The 21090-nt window shown below is 35.7% G+C and overlaps 2 protein-coding genes across 4 annotated transcripts; one reads left to right on the forward strand and one right to left on the reverse strand.

The window, feature by feature from the left end:
* Positions 1 to 1897: 1897 nt before the first annotated feature.
* Positions 1898 to 3974, forward strand: LOC130962023 (uncharacterized). The gene is made up of 2 exons (XM_057888110.1): positions 1898 to 2210; positions 3270 to 3974. The coding sequence occupies exon 2, from the start codon at positions 3318 to 3320 to the stop codon at positions 3777 to 3779; it is 462 nt and encodes a 153-aa protein (XP_057744093.1). The 5' UTR covers positions 1898 to 2210; positions 3270 to 3317; the 3' UTR covers positions 3780 to 3974.
* A 1474-nt stretch (positions 3975 to 5448) lies between these two features.
* On the reverse strand, positions 5449 to 11981 carry LOC130962022 (nuclear transport factor 2-like). Of its 3 annotated transcripts, none has more exons than XM_057888107.1 (9): positions 11631 to 11981; positions 11333 to 11467; positions 10333 to 10639; positions 9625 to 9830; positions 9004 to 9187; positions 8164 to 8285; positions 8012 to 8077; positions 7487 to 7568; positions 5449 to 5961 (listed from the first exon to the last, which is right to left on the reverse strand). In XM_057888107.1, exons 1-9 carry the CDS (start codon positions 11649 to 11651, stop codon positions 5816 to 5818), a joined length of 1269 nt encoding a protein of 422 aa, XP_057744090.1. In that variant the 5' UTR covers positions 11652 to 11981; the 3' UTR covers positions 5449 to 5815. The 3 variants fall into 3 exon arrangements, with proteins under 3 accessions (XP_057744090.1, XP_057744089.1, XP_057744092.1); XM_057888106.1 differs by having other exon boundaries at positions 9625 to 9887; positions 11631 to 11978; XM_057888109.1 differs by having other exon boundaries at positions 5937 to 5961; positions 7422 to 7568; positions 9625 to 9887; positions 11631 to 11978.
* Positions 11982 to 21090: the final 9109 nt, after the last annotated feature.

Consider the following 21090-nt stretch of genomic DNA (forward strand, 5'->3'; position numbering starts at 1 on the left):
TTAAAGAAATTGAACATTTCTTCTCAAATTTTGAAAATTGGGGAAAAGAAGAGGCTGAGGTGAAATAAAAAGTTATCTATAAAATTGTTCTAGTAGAAACGTAGAGCTCGATGCGGCGAACGCATGGCCGCAAACGGTGCGGCGATTGGAGCTCGGACGGAGAAGTTACGGCGTCCGGAGTTCACCGTAAGGGTTTTGGAAGCTTTCTCTCTTCCCTGGAAGCATTTCACTTTGCTTCAGCCGAATGAGGGAGAAAAAGGCGTTTGGCTTCATTTAATGGGTTGGTCTGGTTGGACCAACAGTCCGATTTGGGTCCAGTTCAATCGGTTCGGTTTGTTCAGTCAAATCTTGGACCGATTTTTTTGAAATTAGTGTCAAAATTCTCGTTTCGATGAGCTCTATCCTAATTTGATATAATATTCGCGTTTCTAATCTTCCTTATTAAAAACTAATTTATTGACTAATTATCTACTAATTTAACCGGATAAAATCAATGATTTGGACAAAAAATAGAAAATAATTTTTTTAATTGGTTTCGATTTGGTTTTTCGTATAAAATAATATGAAATAATCTAAACTGAACCAAAAATATAAGAAAATTTTTTTAATTCTATTTTCTTTCTTTTTTTTCCCTTATTTTTCTTGATTTTTTATTTTTAATTTTTTTTAAATATCTAATTTTTTATTATATTCTGATATTATTATTTGCTTGTGTATTTATTTTATTCTAATTTTCTTTGTTTATAATGATTAGAAATACAATTCAACATGTGCAGTACATATCACTGTATAGTAGAATAGGTGGAAGATTACGGTTATAAAGTAAAGAAAAATATTATGTGATTAGAAGTTTTATCTAAATAGAATTCTGTATAGTAGAATAGGTGGAAGATTACGGTTATAAAGTAAAGAAAAATATTATGTGATTAGAAGTTTTATCTAAATAGAATTTTATTTAGGATACTCAGATAAAAACTTTTAAAATATTTTTTTAAGATGTTTAATTTTTACTAATTAAAATTCAACACATGTTAATTAAACTGTACTACTTTTATCAAAATCGAATCGAACAAATAGTTTAAATTAAAAAAATCAATGAAGTAAAATTCTTACATATTAGAATTAATATTTTTTTATAAAAAAATGACTATAATACCTTTATACAGAGGTAGTTTTGAGAATCCTAAATCTTTTTTTTATCTTTTTTCTTTTTTTTCAAATTCTTTCTTTCCACTTCTACTCACACCGCCCTCAAAAGTAATATATATAATAAAAGTATTTTAGTCATTTTTATAATATGCGCATTGTAGTTATTTCTTATAAAAAAAAATACTTTTTAATTGGTTCAATGTTTAGTTTATTGGTTTTTTAATCGAAACGATTTGTTCGGTTTACGATTTGTTCAGTCTCTAACTTTAACAAAAATAGCACGATTTAATCAATTATATGTGTTGAATTTTAATCGATAAAAATTAAACATATTAAAAAAAAGACGTTTTAAACGTTTTAAAAGTGAATAACTTTTTTTTACCTATATAATGTTTAAAAGTATTTTAAAGAAATACATAATATGTTATAATCTAAAATTTATTATTTTAGAAATACTAAAAGTGTCCGACTAAAAATTCTTTATTTATTTTTCTAGAGAGTATGTACTCACTCTCTATTCTTAATGTAAAAAAATATTTGTATTTTAATTGTATAAAATATTTTACGAAGTATAATTTATTTATAAGTAAAGATTAAAATTAAAATAATAAATGCATGATATTCTATATTAATTAATAATAGTATACTAATAAATATATGGATATACTAATTAATCTTATGGTATCATTATTTGAGTTAAGAAAAAAAAAAAAACTCTTTTCTATCATAAATGTAATTAGACTTGTGTGTACATCACCACTATTGGTTATAAAAAACTCTCTGCCTTGCTCTCACGGACTCTCTCACGTTGAATCCGCCGCTGCTTCCTTCCGGTCTCCATCCTTGAGCTGTCGCGCCTCTGTCAGCCTCGCACCCTCCGCCGTGGCATTGCTTCTGCTCCACTGCCCATCGTCTCTTGTGCTCCGTTACTGGCACATCACGCGTCCTCTGCCTCCCTCGCTTCGCGTCTTCTCCGCCATGGTCTCTTCACGTCTTTGCCCCTTCACATCCTCGCTGCCATCTTGTGTGTGAAGCTGCTCTGCCGATCTTTGCGAGTCTAGGTATTTTCCCACTTCTCTCATCTGTTTCTGATTTGTTGTTACACTATTTCATAGATAGTTTAATTTGCTGTATATATGTTTCCAATCTTGCAAAATGGTTTTTCTAATATTTTTGTTATGTAAGATTGTGATGGTCTTAATGAATCTGTTTGTGCTTTGCTTATTTAATTGTGATGAATGACTTAAATGCTGTATGTTAATTAATTCTTGAATTCAGGAATTGAAATGATTTAGATTATGAAATTGGTTGGCTAAGTTGGGTGTAGGTTTTCTAAACTCAACATTGGGGTTTAATTCTTTGATGGGCTTTGCAAATTGCAAGTGACATACTACCTTAACAAAGATTAAGTAATGTTCTCTCCTATAGTTTCTTTATAGTTATGTTATGTGTCATGAGCTTTTGAAACGAAAGCTTCTGAAAAAGAGGAATAGATTAAGAGTGGGGAGAGAGTTGTGTAAGCGTGTCTTTGTTTGATGAAGGCCATGGAGAGGGATGGCATGCATTACCTTTACCAGTGGGCTTCAACTGAATGTTGCACTTCAAGGTGTAAAGTCACAGTGCCAAAAATGCCTCCGGCGACTTTTGAAATTGGGAAGTGATGGTGACAACTGAGAAGGACCTCCTGGGCGGAGTTATTGGCGGCACGATAGAGTGGCAATGCCCTTGGGTAATGTGGGAAAATGACTCCCAAGTATACTTATACTCAGTTATTTACATTTAGCTCCAAACTTTTTTGGTATAAGTAGATGGTATACTCAAACACATATTGTGCTATATTTTTAGACATTTTCTAATTTTATAGTAAGATTAATTTTTTTTAAGTTAAAAAAAGAATAACTAGGAGACGGAAGAAATGAAGATTGAAGAATATAATTAAATTACATTACATTGTGTTGAATTCAAATGTTAAGGGTAAGAAAAAAGGATTAGGAATCTAGATTGATTTGTATGGTTTTTGGAATTTTGACAACAGAGGGCCTCTAGTTTGATTTTAAATTTTGTGGTCCAGGCTAGTAAATATCAAATTGATTCAGTCCATAACCAATTAATGTAAGCAGGTTAGACATTGGTTCATCGGTTGCTGGAAGCAGGAGAAGAGAGGGGGGATGACTGGAAAGCTGCAACTATGGCGATGCATACGGCAACAAGTTGCTGTAAATCGCACATCTTTGTTCCACATGGAGCGATTCTTGCACGATGGGCCTGACAATGTAGAGGAGCTTCTAGATAGGCATCTAGTGAAGAAGGAGAAGTCCCTTGACGACGATGAAGAGGAGCTCTTGAATCGGAGGAAACTCACCTCCACCCGCCGGGAAGCCCTCAGCCTCTACAGGGACATCCTCCGCGCCAGCCGGTTTTTCATGTGGCCTGATTCCAGGGGAGTCTTGTGGCGTGACGTGCTCAGAGACAACGCACGAAAGGAGTTTGAAGAGGCAAAATTTGAGACCGATCCGGAAATAGTTATCAAGTTGATTGTTGGAGGCCGTGAGGCTGTTCAGTCTGCCCTGGATAAGCTTGCTAATAAGCAAAGGGAGCAGATTGACAAGGAACGCGGCGGCGGTGGTTGAGCAACTGCTCCTTTATGTGTTTGTTCGACCATTCTTGTATTGTAGTTGCTTTCCATATAGTGTATTTATTCCTCTGTTTTCCTCCTTGGGTGTTTATATCAGTTGTTACAGATCATTTATAGTTCCAAGATATGTTTATTTAAAACTAATTAATAATTGAACAGCAACTGGAGCAACGGCACTGGCTTATGCTAATATTGTTGTATAAGAAAACTTCCATCTGATCACTCATTCAATTCTATTGGCCAATAATACTAATATATTGTTGCTTACTTCTATTTCTTTGCAAGTATTGAAATATTAACAACATTTGTTTAAATATTTGCAATAGGGATACTTCGTAAATTCTTACAGTATTTTTGTCTCTTCTAAAGTTTAGTTCTCGGTTAACCTTGATTATTTATGCTGAAAACATCTGATTAATACTCCTAACTTTAATGTTTCCTTCATTGAATTTAATTGTAAAATTTGGAGATTATATAAACATTTTTTAATTGTTTTTAGCTTATCTTGCATGCAAGATCTTGAAAATCGTGAAAGATTTAAGAATTTAGCAGTGACATTTTTTAAGAAATTACACCAATTTTTTAAGATTAATTATACTAGTTGCAGAATTTTATCAATTTGAAATGAAAATAGTCTCAAGTAGAAATGTAGAATCAATAAAGGTATGGTATTATCGTTGTCAGTGAGTAAACTCTAAACCACAAAATTCAAAACATGTCAAACTAAATTCCAATTTCCAAATAGTTTGCCCAATTTTTTGTCCTAAATACCATGATAATTTTTTGCCCAATTCATTTTAAAACAAATTAATGCTTCATTTTTTTTGGTACTTATGAATGCTTCATGTTTGGCACCTCTACTTTCTTCTGCTGCACTTTCTTTTTCTTTCCTTCTTAGCTTCCCCAAAAAAAAAAAATAATAATAATAATTCCTCAAACTCAAGTGCTAATAATATGAATCCAATGCAAAAGCATAAACCAAAAACACAAAGGGTAAACAAAAGTGGCACCGCTCAAACTTTAAAGTGGTCAAGTGTTAAAGTGATAGAAACTTGGTTTGTTTGCAACAGAACTTTTTTTGGAGGAGAGGTTAGGCAAAATTAAAAAGTTTAGCACTTCTTTATTCCAGGTTGTATAGTTAGACATTGACCCGACATTATAATTTCCTCATGAATCTAAGTCATGATCTTTTATAGAATTCTTAATTTGACTATTGCAAGTAGTTGTAGCTTTATATTAAACTAGCTTAAGTGAGTTTTTATTAGTTCTCCTTGCCAAATTCAATTCTATACTTTCATGTGATCTAAGGTAGTGTTTATTGAACTGGGACTAGGAGATTCCGACTTTGATAGCCAGAAACTGAAACTAAAATTTTAATCCTGTACATTTTACATGAAACACAATATAGCGATTTAATTTAGTCTTTGTCTTTCAGGCTATGTCTCTCATTCTCAGCCCCAAACGCGGCCAAAGAGTGTGACAGGTGATAACCTAACGATATAAATTTCCTTTGCAAGTATGCTTCTTTACAATTGTTGAGAGACCAAGTTGAACATTTACTTCATTCTATTGCTACCACAAAAACAAACCCAATATACTCCAATTTGGGCACAACACTCTGCATCGAAAATATGACAATTAAGAAAATTCATTAATTTCTGGAATATACTTCTTTTTCCTCCCTTTTTAACACAACCTACTCTATCATTGAAAGCACTTCACAATTCACAATCCCTGACATGAAACTACCTTAATGTCAAAAATTTTCCCACTTGAATGACACAACCAAAAGCATTCAAGGGAATAAAATAACACTAACTCTACACAAGCAAAAGAAGCTAATTCAATTCAATTCACGGCTTCACCTAGCAAATAAAAACACCTGAAACATATTACATAAAATTACTTTGTCAGGCAACAACAGTAAAAATGTTCAGTATTAAATATGCAAAATCAAGATCTAACTTCAGAAAATGTGTAAGCTCCGAAATGAAATCTTCATCTGAGCTTTGATACAGGGTTCCTTTTTTCCTATTGCGATCCACGCTGAGGAAAACCGTTGCCTCTTATTCTGTGGTAGTCAGCACCATCGTGATTACTTCCCCTACCCAAGCCCCTACCACCAAAACGCCCCCTCAAAGCATCGGTTGGATAACTGCTTCTGCCCCTTCCCCTTCCTGATTAGTACAGAGGAAATAGACAACAGAAAATAAGCCTACTCATTTCTAACCATTGCAAAAGAAAAAGCAAAATGATGAAACATTGCACAAGACTAAGGGTGCATTTCCTTTATTCTTTATTTTGGGGCAAAATCTCACAGCTTTAATTTAAATAAAAAAATGTATTCGGTTCTTACATATTTAGCAATTTTTTAAAATAAACAGAACCTTACTAGTCCACTATGAAGACAGACATAAACAAAGGAGCCAAAAACCATCCTCTTGCATGACATATTTCATTTTACCATTTTCGTTTTCATCAGATATTAGTAGATCATATAACCATGAACTTTTATATATTTAATGTTAACAGTATTCTATATTACTGGGGCTATCTACCAAGTTCAAACTTAAGTATACAACAACAGATCTTGTTAACGGTTTTGTTTATAGTTTTTCTTGGTCATTGATAGAACTGATTCGGAAATCATAAGAGAAGAATGATCTATTGCTACGGAATTTTTGGTCAATGTGACCAAGGATCCAAAATCTCTATAGAGATGAGGGATCTTTCGAAAGAATATCCCTCTCAAATACCGAAAAACATGATTGCCTTTTCTCCATCTCTTATTCTTATTCATACCAAACTTGTGCCACACAGAAAAGAAACCAACTATTCTATACTCCTATCAAAGCCTCCAAAGAATTCATTTCTTCATAAACACAATAGATAAAACATACAAAGCAACAATGCTATTGATGCTTTTTATGCTACATATATTAAGCAATAAGCATGGAGACACAATTTAGCTTTTGTATTAGATCTTATATCATACGATGACTATATAACTATACACATTCAATTTAAGAAATTATTGACTCTAAGCCAACCCCACCTAGTCGGATAAGGCTTTGTTATTGTAGTTGTATTTTGACTCAAATACTGTCAGGGACAAATAGACAGGGACAAATTATCAATAATGAATATCTTACCGTTAGATCTTGAATTATATTTATATACATTGTGTGCCCTAGTCCTTTAAGCTGAGTTTGTTTATAGGCACGAACACCAAGACATGGACACAGAGATACAAAATCATGTTTGGCAGATGAGACATAGACACAAACATTTTGTCCAGAGATACTGAATTAGTGTATTTTGTGTCCTTCCTAACAGGAAGAACACAGAGACACTAACGAGAGACACAACTTATTTTTTCTTTCATTATTCCTATTAATTTTTCATACTTATATTTTTTATTATTATATTTTTCTTTCTAAACTTTTTGTACGGAAAAAAAATTAGAATAAATTAGACTTTTGTAATTTGTTCTTTCTTATACTTAGTTTATCATCAAACAAGATACAAGAACACTAATTTTTGTGTCTCTGTCCCTTGTGTCTTGTCTGTGTCCTGTCTTGTCTTATTCTCATAACCAAACACAGCCTTAATTATTAAAATTTGGTTTGTTCCTCACCTATCAATGTCCATGATCATATATATTTAAATAATGCAAGAGAAACTGAAGAAGTGGGACATTACTTCCACCCCGAGCTGTAATGCCATTGTTTGGTCTCCGCTCCTCGATGTATACTTGCCTTCCAGCCAATTGTATAGGAGAAGCCTACAGTGATAGAGTATTAACAGGTAAGATATTTATAAGGGAAATAAATAAATAAAATAATGTAAAATGCCATCTGGACACAAATTATTGCAACACAAAGAGAAAGTTGATGACAGTTAAAGATAATTGAGTTCACTTGCAGTCCAACTTTAAGTCCGGGCTAATACTAATGATATAAAAAAATCAACATATTATTTAGAAGCAAGTAAAAGAGAGAGGGTAATAACTACTAGTAAAGCATCAACAGAAATTAATAACTGTGCCTACTTATATGCATACCATAGCTAACATTCAGATATCAGTATAAACTATAAAGCAAACAAACATTAAACAGACATCGATGTTTACTTTATTTACGGAATTCAATATAGATCATAAGATATACATCACATCTCACAACAAAACAAAAAATAATAATAATAATAAAAAATTAACTTCCCAACCTGAAGCGAATTCTGAACCCCGACAATGTCTTCAAATTCCACAAAAGCATAACAAACTCCAATTTCCTGTGCACATAAACTCTATTTAGGCTTGTTCTCTTTTCAAGATTGAATATGTGGTTATTCAGTTAACAGCAATGAAGGAAGCTTACCTTCTTGACCCTAACGAATATACCATTAGGCTTAATCCTGCCAAAACTCTTAAATTCATGCTCAATCTCAGCTTCAGTAACTGTAGCAGGCAAGTTCCTCACATAGACAGATGTTACTTCACCTGAAAGATTATAAATCAAACATAAAAAATGTGGACATGGTCAGAAAATATTATAATGTAGTTTCCAAAATGATGTAATAGCAAAGCTAGTAAACTATCATGGAATAGTATAATTTAATTTCTCAAGTTCCTTTGGACCCATGGTCTGCCTAAGCAACCTCTTACCTAGCAGCATTTATCTGTTTTAAAATATTAGATTTTATTTTGAAAAAAAAAAGATTTCAATAAGATGAGAAGGATTTATACAAATTTGGGAAAAGGGATCCCCTATACAAAAGCTAAACAAAACAAAAGATTTATCTATAAAGCATAGCTTTTCAATCTCTCAACATGTCTGAGAGGGAAAGGCTTCTATACAGATTATGAGCTTTACACCGAATAGATGCTAGGCATCTAATCCTATCCTATAGAACTCGCTTGTCAAAACATCTTTCACTGGAGGTGTGTGCATCCCTAAACCCTTAAAATATTAGATATTAGATAACAACTGTCACTCAATGTTGGTAACAAGATCACCAACAAAAAACCTCCACTCAGAGTGTGAACACAAATAATTTCCATCATATATCAGCAAATGAGCGAATAAATATAAACATATAATTCCACCAAATGTGCCAAAAGGAATATAACAACAGTCACCTAAAGTATCCTTACAGTCAGATGCCAAATTGGTGAAAATAACAAACAGTAAAGCAAACAAAGATATACAAAATTAAACCTTCTTCCTCTGCCCCATAGAATTCTTCTGCTAACTCAAACCGTGAATCAGGAATGTATGTAAATGCAGAGTTTGACTGTTGAACAGGCTGTGCTACATGATTTGACTCTGAAGGAGTTGGGGTACTTTTGAAAGACTGCTGTAGAGCAGCAGATGACACAGATCGACCTTTTGCGACTTGTAACTGCATGATTGTTGTAACATAATCAAATTAAGACAAAATATTAAAGATGAGGTGAAAGGATTCTAATATTCTACAAATATGGAAAATGTGCTTACTTGTAAGAGAATTTTGCAACCATTTGAGGAAACAGAATAGGAAATTTAAATAAGGATAAATGCACTGATAAACACACACTCACTGTATTAATATGCGAGCCTTCCCCCCCAAAAAAGGGATTTAATCTATAATCCACTGATTAAGTAAAGAAATGACATCACATTTGAAATTCAATTTCCTTTTTCTTTTTAAATTACAAGTGGAAAATTTATGTCACTTCTATAACACAATGTAACACTTTGTTTGCTATTAGTGTGCAGTGCTTTAAATTTAACAATCAATGAAGGAAAAAGAAGGGGGTGCTAAACAAGAAACATGCTGAAAGAGAAAGAGATACATACAATGGATGCATAAGTCTTCTTGGTAGACTCCTCCAAAGGTTCCTCCCCAAAAGCTATAGGGGATTTGCGGGTGGTATGAGCAAAACTCGGGATTGTAGGGGATGCCTTCTCTGCAGGAGTTTCCTCAACCACAATTTCTGTTTCAAGATCTTGATGTAGCTGCTGCGGCTGCTCTGGAAGGCTATACTTGTCAACCAGGTCATCTTCTACATGAAGTGAATTGATATATTCAGTAGCTTCTTCCACCGGACCATGGTCAGAAGCTGGTAAAAGCAACAAATTCAGGACTCTGAGGCATGCTGTTTCGAAGTTTAACAAAACAGAGGCTTTGCATACTACTTATTATGAAATGGAGGCCATAGTGCTTAAGTGGACAAAAAGAATGAATACCAAGATTTTTCAGATTTTGTCACAGAAAGCATGCAACTTTAGAATAACAAAGAAGCATGTTCCCTGTTAGGTAGAGTGGGATTCGTACACCAACCAGTGGAATTCATCAGAATTTCACTTTTTTAAAATAAAAAATGCTTACACCAAAATTCAAATAATGAAAAGAAAAAAAATTGAAGAACCAAAGCTACCCTTAGACCACTTTTCATTATAGTTATTGCCAGCAAAGCAAATGTGTTATTATTAGTGCCTAACTATGTGGGAAAAATTCGGTTCAAAATCAAATGTCTTTGGAAAAGGATTCAGCAGTCAAATTACCAGGAGGCTCTCCAAGAGAAGTAAGTGGCTTTGCGTCTATCTTTTCGGATGCTACAGATACTGGATTTGAGTATGATACTGATATTCCGTCATCAATGAAATGAAAAATGTCATTAAGCACGAAGTAACCCTTCTCCTGGGGAGCAAGAAAGAATGTTTGGACAAACTTTCGCCTTTTCTTGACATCCCTAATCTTGACAAACCCTGAGACCATTACAAGCACACCTCCGTCCAAAGAATCAAGAGAATTGATAGTCTTGATCTCTATTGTACCAAAATTCAATGATAAAACAAGTTCATGGATTTGCTGTATTGGAGAAAAGTAACTTGATCAACGTTTTGCTAGATAACTTACACCAAGAATCAATTAAGAAAATGGAAATGGAAATTAAGTTCCCCTAAGACAACGACAACAACAACAAAAACAACCACCACCACCGTCAAGCTTAATCCAATTAGGCATGGTCAGCTACATTATGCCACAATGCGTTATTTCATATTCATTGATTACTCTTCCTCTGTATATAGCTATTGGCTTACACTGCATTTGATCAACTCTCCAGCCTTACTTGGTTTTACATGTCTTCTCCACACATGATCAATCACTTAACGCAAACCGACACCAAATACCAAAAAATAAAATAAAATAAAATAAAAACCTTGCTACACTAAATGATTTTGATCTATGCATGGCCAATCGCAACACCAAAGGCAAACCACCAAAAGAGAAACTATTCATGACTACAGTAGGAAAGCTCTTTTTTCTCTAGGGAATGTTGAAGATACATCAATTAAGACTCAAACAAACATAAGATAGGGAACAATCCCTCCATTTTCTGATATCTTGGGGGCCATTAGGATTCTCATTTTCTATTTTTGAAAAAAACAATACAAAAATATCTAAGATATAAATTGAACATGACCACAAACTGTTACAAACACAGCAAAGAAACATGAATGCAAAGAAAACATGGATTCTTTATCTTAAACACTTAGGTACCAGCACATTCGAAGCGGTTTCGGTGGAAACTCCATCAACACGGATCATTGTGCTGTTATCCGAGTAGAACTGATGAATCAGATTGGGATGTTGTGGAAGAACCTGATAATACTGTCCAACAAAGTATGAACCCACCTGCATTCACAGTTTCACATCAATGCAGTTTAAAACTAAATATAAAAAGATACAGAATCCTTAGAATCAAAGCTGTTTTCAAAACCACAAACAAAAACAATACTAGGAAGTGAATTTAAATTAAAAATTAATAACAATACAATATAAAATATAGTAATAATACCTGGGCAGCACTAACACCCATTTTCAGCTCCCTTAGGTTCACAGCTTCTTTTTTTTTATAAGAAAAAAAAAGATAATGTCGTTTTCTTCGAACTCTTAAACAACACAGTAAACCTCAAATAGAAAAATTGTTACGGGATTAAGAAGAAGAAGAAGAAGAAGAAGAAGAAGAAGAAGAAGAAGAAGAAGAAGAAGAAGAAGAAGAAGGAGTGGGCGCAGAAAAATACAAAAGAACTAAGGTTAGGGTAGAAAGCGAAACAACGGAATCTTCAAAATCTGAACGCAAGTGAATCTAATTCTAAAATCTGTAATCAGATCAGAAGAGAGAGAAGTACTGTGAAGAGTGAAAGTGTGAAACAGTGAGAGGAATTGAGCGCGCGAATTCTTCGCCTATGGATTAGATATCTGACGAGGAATCATATGATATGAACGGTTTGATCATGGTACCAAACCTAAGAAATAAACGGCTCAACGGATGGGATTACTTAGGACTTTGTTTGGTGATTTTTTAAGAAAAGATTTTTTTTAGTTATTTTTTTTAAAAGATCTTATGAAAAAGTAAAAGTAATTTTATGTTTAGATATTTCATATAAAAAAATTTTTATTTATTAATTATATTTGGATATAACAATATAAAAATATTTTTTTGTTTATTTATTACATGAAAAATATCTTTTTTTAAAAAAAGATCTTTTAAAAAATATGTAAATTACAACTTCTAAAAAAATGTTTTTTTTTATTTTTTAGTGTTTTTATTTTTACTACTAAAAATTTGCTAAACACGCTAAAAAATAAAAAAGATCTTTTTTCATAATGGTGCCCAAAACGAGCACTTAATGTGCAGAATACTGAACAAGGGAGATTTAAAGAGAGAAGTAAGGAGTATGGACTAGAGTATCATAAGGGGTTTTTACTTAAATAAATAAAACAAAAATTAAATTTACTGGATTCTCTTAAAACAAATTTCAAAACGTATTTATCCTATTCTTAATATTATATAAATCATCCTATGGCAATAAGGGTTATATAATACGTTAAACATGGCATCCTAGGATGATTTATGCATACATGGCCTAAGAAATTCATGAGTAAATTGTCACAGGACTGGTAGGGTTACATATATATTACGCATAAATCGTCCCACCCTGCCTAAAGTCACTTGATTTTGGGCTGAAGCACAAAAGCCTGCCATTTACATGCAATAGCCAAACCTAGGTAGCCTGGGCACGATTTATGGTCTTTTTGGAGACCCTCAAGGCAGGGACGATTTATGCTTTAAGACTTACCCTAAGGAGGCTGCAATGAGTTATTGCTTGAGTGGAACCTTGGTGGACGAAATTGTGATCCTTATTCTTTAAGTTGCACTCCTTGTAAAATTATGGAATTTGAAATTGGCACGAGTGAACACAACTCCGTTCAACTAACCAGCAAGTGTACTGGGTCGTCCAAGTAATAAACCTTAAGCGAGTAAGGGTCGATCCCACAGAGATTGTTGGTATGAAGCAAGCTATGGTCACCTTGTAAATCTCAGTTAGGCAGATAAAATTATGGAATTTAGAAAATCAAATAATATAAAGAAATAATAAAAGGGATACTTATGCAGATTCATTGGTAGGAATTTCAGATAAGCATATGGAGATATTGTATGGCTCAAGAACGCCTACTTTCCTACTGCTTCAACTCAATCCCTCTTACTCCTTTCCATGGCAAGCTGTGTATAGGGGTTCACCGTTCGACGATGGCTACTTTCTATCCTCACGGGAAAATGGTCCTCTGCGGCTGTCACTCGCATGGCTAATCGTCTGGAGGCATCACCTGGCCGAAGGCTACATCCCATCCTCGCAGTGAAAACTACGCTCACGTGCTCTGTCACAGCACGGCTAATCACTGGTTGGTTCCCGCGCCTACTGGAATAGAATCCCTTGATTCTTTTGCGTCTGTCACTAACGCCCAGCACTTGCGAGTCTGAAGCACGTCACAGTCATTCATTACCGGAATCCTACTCGGAATACCACAGACAAGGTTAGACTTTCCGGATTCCCAGGATCCTACTCGGAATACCACAGACAAGGTGAGACTTTCCGGATCCTCATAAATGCCGCCATCTATCTAGCTTATACCACGAAGATTCTGTTGGGGAATCTAAGAGATACACATTCAAGCTCTGTTGCATGTAGAACGGAAGTGGTTGTCAATCACGCGCGTTCATAGGGTGAGAATGATGATGAGCGTCACTTAATCATCACATTCATCATGTTCTTAGGTGCGAATGAATATCTTGGAATAAGAATACGATAGAATTGAATAAAAGAAAATAGAATTGCATTAATACTTGAGGTACAGCAGAGCTCCACACCCTTAATCTATGGTGTGCAGAAACTCCACCGTTGAAAATACATAAGTGGAAGGTTCAGGCATGGCCGAGAGGCCAGCTCCCTAAAACGTGATCAATAGCCTCTTAGGATGAAGAATAAAACAAAACTGAGACCAAAGATGTCTAATACAATAGTAAGAGGTCCTATATATACTAGACTAGCTACTAGGGTTTACATGAGTAAGTAATTGATGCATAAATCCACTTCCGGGGCCCACTTGGTGTATGCTTGGGCTGAGCTTGATCAATCCACGAGCTGAGGCTTCTCTTGAAGTTGAACTCCGAGTTATGACGTGTTTTGGGCGTTCAACTCCGGATCATGACGTTTTTCTGGCGTTTAACTCCAGACAGCAACATGTACTTGGCGTTCAACGCCAAGTTACGTCGTCAATTTCCGAATAAAGTGTGGACTATTATATATTTCTGGAAAGCCCTGGATGTCTACTTTCCAACTCCGTTGAGAGCGCGCCATTTGGAGTTCTGTAGCTCCAGAAAATCCATTTCGAGTGCAGGGAGGTCAGATTCCAACAGCATCAGCAGTCCTTTTGTCAGCCTCTTTCAGAGTTTTGCTCAAATCCCTCAATTTCAGCCAGAAATTACCTGAAATCACAGAAAAACACACAAACTCATAGTAAAGTCCAGAAATGTGAATTTAACATAAAAACTAATGAAAACATCCCTAAAAGTAGCTTGAACTTACTAAAAACTACCTAAAAACAATGCCAAAAAGCGTATAAATTATCCGCTCATCACAACACCAAACTTAAATTGTTGCTTGTCCCCAAGCAACTGAAAATCAAATAGGATAAAAAGAAGAGAATATACTATAAATTCCAAAATATCAATGAATATTAATTATAATTAGATGAGCGGGACTTGTAGCTTTTTGCTTCTGAACAGTTTTGGCATCTCACTTTTTCCTTTGTAGTTTAGAGTGATTGGCGTCTCTTAGGAACTTAGAATTTCGGATAGTGTTATTGATTTTCCTAGTTAAGCATGTTGATTGTTGAACACAGCTACTTATGAGTCTTGGCTGTGGCCCTAAGCACTTTGTTTTCCAGTATTACCACCGGATACATAAATGCCACAGACACATAACTGGGTGAACCTTTTTAGATTGTGACTCAGCTTTGCTAGAGTCCCCAGTTAGAGGTGTCCAGAGCTCTTAAGCACACTCTTTTTGCTTTGGATCACGACTTTAACCACTCAGTCTCAAGCTTTTCACTTGGACCTTCATGACACAAGCACATGGCTAGGGACAGCTTGATTTAGCCGCTTAGGCATGGATTTAATTTCCTTGGGCCCTCCTATCCATTGATGCTCAAAGCCTTGGATCCTTTTTACCCTTGCCTTTTGGTTTTAAGGGCTATTGGCTTTTTCTACTGCTCCTTCTTTTTCTTTCTATTTTTTTTTCGCCATTTTTTTTTTCACAAGCTTCTTCTTTTTCACTGCTTTTTCTTGCTTCAAGAATCAATTTCATGATTTTTCAGATCCTCAATAACATTTCTCTTCGTTCATCATTCTTTCAAGAGCCAACAATTTTAACATTCATAAACAACAAGATCAAAAGACATATGCACTGTTCAAGCATTCATTCAGAAAACAAAAAGTATTGTCACCACATCAATATAATTAAATTAAATTCAAGGATAAATTCGAAATTTATGTACTTCTTGTTCTTTTGAATTAAAACATTTTTCATTTAAGAGAAGTGAAGGATTAATGGATTTTATTCATAGCTTTAAGGCATGGTTACATACTAATGATCATGAAATAAAGACACAAAACATAGATAAACACAATATTAAAAACCGAAAACAGAAAGAAATAAAGAACAAGGAATGAATCCACCTTTAGTGGCGTCTTCTTCTTGAAGGTCCAACAATGTCCTTAAGCTCTTCTATGTCCCTTCCTTGCCTTTGTTGCTCCTCCCTCATTGCTCTTTGATCTTCCCTTATTTCTTGGAGAATGATGGAGTGCTCATGATGTTCCACCCTTAATTGTTCCACATTGTGGCTCAAACCTTCTAAAGAAGTGTTGAGTTGCTCCCAATAGTTATTTGGAGGAAAGTGCATCCCTTGAGGCATCTCAGGGATTTCTTGATGATGGGCTTCCTCATGCATCTCTTGAGAACCGTGAGGGGCTTCTCTTGCTTGCTCCATCCTCTTCTTGGTGATGGGCTTATCTTCTTCAATGAAGATGTCTCTTTCTATGATAACTCCAGCTGAGTAACATAGATGGCAAATAAGGTGAGGAAAAGCTAACCGTGCCATGGGTGAAGGCTTGTCGGCTATTTTGTAGATTTCATTGGAGATGACCTCATGAACTTCTACTTCCTCTCCAATCATGATGCCATAAATCATGATGGCCCGATCCACAGTAACTTCAGATCGGTTGCTAGTAGGAATGATGGAGCGTTGAATGAACTCCAACCATCCTCTAGCTATAGGCTTGAGGTCCAGTCTTCTTAGTTGGACTGGCTTGCCTTTGGAGTCTCTCTTCCATTGAGCTCCTTCCACACAAATGTCCATAAGGACTTGGTCCAACCTTTGATCAAAGTTGACCCTTCTAGTGTAGGGGCGTTCATCTCCTTGCATCATGGGCAAGTGAAACGCCAACCTCACATTTTCCGGACTAAAATCCAAGTATTTCCCTCGAACCATTGTGAGATAGTTCTTTGGACTCGGATTCATACCTTGATCATGGTTTCTAGTGATTCATGCATTGGCATAGAACTCTTGAACCATTAAGATTCCGACTTGTTGCATGGGGTTGGTTAGGACTTCCCAACCTCTTCTTCGGACTTCATGTCGGATCTCCGGATACTCATTTTTCTTGAGCTTGAAAGGGACCTCAGGGATCACTTTCTTCTTTGCCACAACATCATAGAAGTGGTCTTGATGGCTCTTGGAGATGAATCTTTCCATCTCCCATGACTCGGAGGTGGAAGCTTTTGTCTTCCCTTTTCCTTTTCTAGAGGATATTCCGGTCTTAGGTGCCATTGATGGTAATGGAAAAACAAAAAGCTTGTGCTTTTACCACACCAAACTTAAAATATTGCTCGCCCTCGAGCAAGAGAAGAAAGAAGAGAAGAAGAAGAAGAAGAAGAAAATATGGTAGAGAGGGAGAGAGGTATGTTCGGCTTAGGTGAAGAAGGAGGGGTTGTGTTGTGTGAAAATGAAGTAGAATGGAAGGGTATTTATAGGGGAAGGGGGGAAGTATGTTCGGCCATTTGGGTGGGAATGGGAGGGAAATTGGTTTGAATTTTTGAAGGTAGGTGGGGTTTATGGGGAAGAGTGGATGGATGTGAGTGGTGAAAGGGGTAATTGGGAAGAGGAATTGAGGTGATTGGTGAAAGGTGTTGGGAAGTGTGACATGGGGAAGAGTGAATTTGGATTAGGAGAGTGTGATTAGGATTAAAAGGTAAGGTGGGAATATGTTAGGTGGGGATCCTGTGGGGTCCACAGATCCTGAGGTGATCCTGTGGGGTCCACAGATCCTGAGGTGTCAAGGAATTCCATCCCTGCATCAAATAGGCATGTAAAATGCCTTCGTGCATCATTCTGGCGTTTAAACGCCCATTGGTGCACATTCTGGGCGTTCAACGCCCATGTAAAGTATGTTTCTGGCGTTGAACGCCAGTTTCATGCTTATTACTGGCGTTCAGCGCCAGTTTTTCTTCTCTGGGCACATTCCTGGCGTTCAACGCCAGAATGTTGCTTGTTTCTGGCGTTCAGCGCCAGAATGGTGCTCTGTTCTGGCATTGAACGCCAGCCAGATGCATCTTACTGGTGTTGAACGCCAGCCCGTGCGTCCTCCAGGGTGAAATTTTTTTCTTCTGCTGTTTTTGATTCTGTTTTTAATTTTTATGATTTTTTTGTGACTCCTCATGATCATGTACCTAATAAAACACAAAATAACAATAAAATATAATAAAATAAAAATTAGATAAATAAAATTGGGTTGCCTCCCAACAAGCGCTTCTTTAATGTCAATAGCTTGACAGTGGCTCTCATGGAGCCACAAGGTGATCAGGTCAATGTTGTATAGTTGTCCACACCAAACTTAGAGTTTGGATATAGGATTTTAACACCAAACTTAGAGTTTGGTTGTGGCCTCCCAACACCAAACTTAGAGTTTGACTGTGGGGGCTCTTCTTGACTCTGAACTGAGAGAAGCTCTTCATGCTTACTCTCTTTTGTCACAGAGGGATGGCCATGTGCCTTAAACACAAGGTATTCCCCATTCAATTGAAGGACTAACTCTCCTCTGTTGACATCTATCACAGCTTCTGCTGTGGCTAGGAAGGGTCTTCCTAGGATGATGCATTCATCATCTTCCTTCCTAGTGTCTAGGATTATGAAGTCAGTAGGGATGTAAAGTCCTTCAACCTTTACTAGAACGTCCTCTACTAACCCATAAGCTTGTTTCAATGACTTGTCTGCCAATTGTAATGAGAACAAGGCAGGTTGTACCTCAATGATCCCCAGCTTCTCCATTACAGAGAGTGGCATTAGATTTATCCCTGACCCCAGATCACACAGAGCTTTTTCAAAGATCATGGTGCCTATGGTACAAGGTATTAAGAACTTGCCAGGATCTTGTTTCTTTTGAGGTAGAATTTTCTGAATCCAAGTATCCAGTTCATTAATGAGCAAGGGAGGTTCACTTTCCCAAGTCTCATTACCAAATAATTTGGCATTCAGCTTCATGATAGCTCCTAAATATTGAGCAACTTGCTCTCCAGTTACATCTTCATCCTCTTCAGAGGATGAATAGTCTTCAGAGCTCATGAATGGCAGAAGGAGATTCAATGGAATCTCTATGATCTCTGTATGAGCCTCAGATTCCTTTGGATCCTTAATAGGGAACTCCTTCTTGCTTGAGGGACGTCCCAGGAGGTCTTTCTCACTAGGATTTTCGTCTTCCTCCTCCCTTATGCATTCGGCCATATTGACTATGTCAATGGCCTTGCACTCTCCTTTTGGATTCTCTTCTTTATTGCTTGGGAGAATACTGGGAGGAGTTTCAATGACTTTCTTACTCAGCTGGCCCACTTGCGCCTCCAGATTTCTAATGGAGGATCTTGTTTCACTCATGAAACTGAAAGTGGCCTTTGACAGATCAGAGACTACATTGGCTAAATTAGAAGTGTTTTGTTCAGAATTCTCTGTCTGTTGCTGAGAAGATGATAGATATGGCTTGCTATTGCCCAGCCTATTGCGTCCACCATTGTTAAAACCTTGTTGAGGTTTTTGTTGATCCTTCCATGAGAAATTTGGATGATTTCTCCATGATGAGTTATAGGTGTTTCCATAAGGTTCACCCATGTAATTAACCTCTGCCATGGCAGGGTTCTCAAGATCATAAGCTTCTTCAGAAGCTGCCTCTCTAGTACTGTTGGATGCATGTTGCAATCCATTCAGATTTTGAGAGATCATGTTGACCTGTTGAGTCAACACTTTGTTCTGAGCCAATATGGCATTCAGAGTATCAATTTCAAGAACTCCTTTCTTTTGAGGTATCCCATTGTTCACAGAATTTCTCTCAGAAGTGTACATGAATTGGTTGTTTGCAACCATGTCAATGAGTTCTTGAGCCTCTTCAGGCGTTTTCTTTAGGTGAATAGATCCACCTGCAGAATGGTCCAATGACATTTTCGAAAATTCAGAGAGACCATAATAGAATATATCTAAAATGGTCCATTCTGAAAACATATCAGATGGACATCTTTTGGTCAGCTGCTTGTATCTTTTCCAAGCTTCATAGAGGGATTCACCATCTTTTTGTTTGAAGGTTTGAACATCCACTCTCAGCTTGCTCAGCTTTTGAGGAGGAAAGAATTTATCCAAGAAGGCAGTGACCAGCTTATCCCATGAGTCCAGGCTATCCTTGGGTTGTGAATCCAACCATACTCTAGCTCTGTCTCTTACAGCAAAAGGGAAAAGCATGAGTCTGTAGACTTCAGGATCAACCCCATTTGTCTTTACAGTCTCACAGATCTGCAAGAACTCAGTTAAAAACTGATAAGGATCTTCAGATGGAAGTCCATAAAACTTGCAGTTTTGTTGCATTAATGCAACTAGCTGAGGTTTCAGCTCAAAGTTATTGGCTCCAATGGTAGGAATGGAGATGCTTCTTCCATCAAATTTGGACGTTGGCTTTGTGAAGTCACCAAGCATTCTCCTTGCATTATTATTATTATTTTCGGCTGCCATCTCCTTCTCTTGTTCTAATGTTTCTGAAAGGTTACCTTTAGAATAATGTAATTTAGCTTCTCTTAATTTCCTCTTCAAAGTCCTTTCAGGTTCTGGATCAATTTCAACAAGAGTGCCTTTTTCCTTGTTCCTGCTCATATGAAAGAGAAGAAAACAAGAAAAGAAGAGGAATCCTCTATGTCACAGTATAGAGATTCCTTTATGTTAGTAGAAAAAGAAGGGGTAGAAGAATGAAGAGGGAGATTCGGATTTATGGATGAAGAGAGGTGAAGAGAAGTGTTAGTAAACAAATAATTAAATAGAAGAAGAAAAGAGAAGAGAATTTCGAAAATAATTTTTAAAAAGGGGTTAGTGATTTTCGAAAATTAAAGATAAAATATAATTGAAATTAAAATTTGAAACAATTAATTAATTAAAAATAATTTTTTGAAAAAGAGAGGTATTTTCGAAAATTAGAGAGGGAAAAGTAGTTAGGTTATTTTAAAAAAGATAAGAGACAAACAAAAAGTTAGTTAGTTGATTGAAAAAGATTTTAAAATCAAATTTGAAAAAGATAAGAAGATAGGAAGTTAGATAAGATATTTTGAAATCAAATTTTGAAAAAGATAAAATTTTGAGAAGGATAAGATAAAAAGATAAGATAAAAATTTTAATAAAAAGATATTTTGAAAAAGATTTAATTTTTAAAATGACTTGACTAACAAGAAACTACAAGATAAGATTCTAGAACTTAAAGATTGAACCTTTCTTAACAAGAAAGTAACAAACTTCAAATTTTTGAACCAATCACATTAATTGTTAGCTAATTTTCGAAAATTAGATGTAAAGATAAGAAAAAGATTTTGAAAATATTTTGAAAAAGATTTTTG

The sequence above is a fragment of the Arachis stenosperma genome, chromosome 2, assembly GCF_014773155.1.
Source record: "Arachis stenosperma cultivar V10309 chromosome 2, arast.V10309.gnm1.PFL2, whole genome shotgun sequence".
In the NCBI taxonomy this organism is placed as follows: Eukaryota; Viridiplantae; Streptophyta; class Magnoliopsida; order Fabales; family Fabaceae; genus Arachis; species Arachis stenosperma.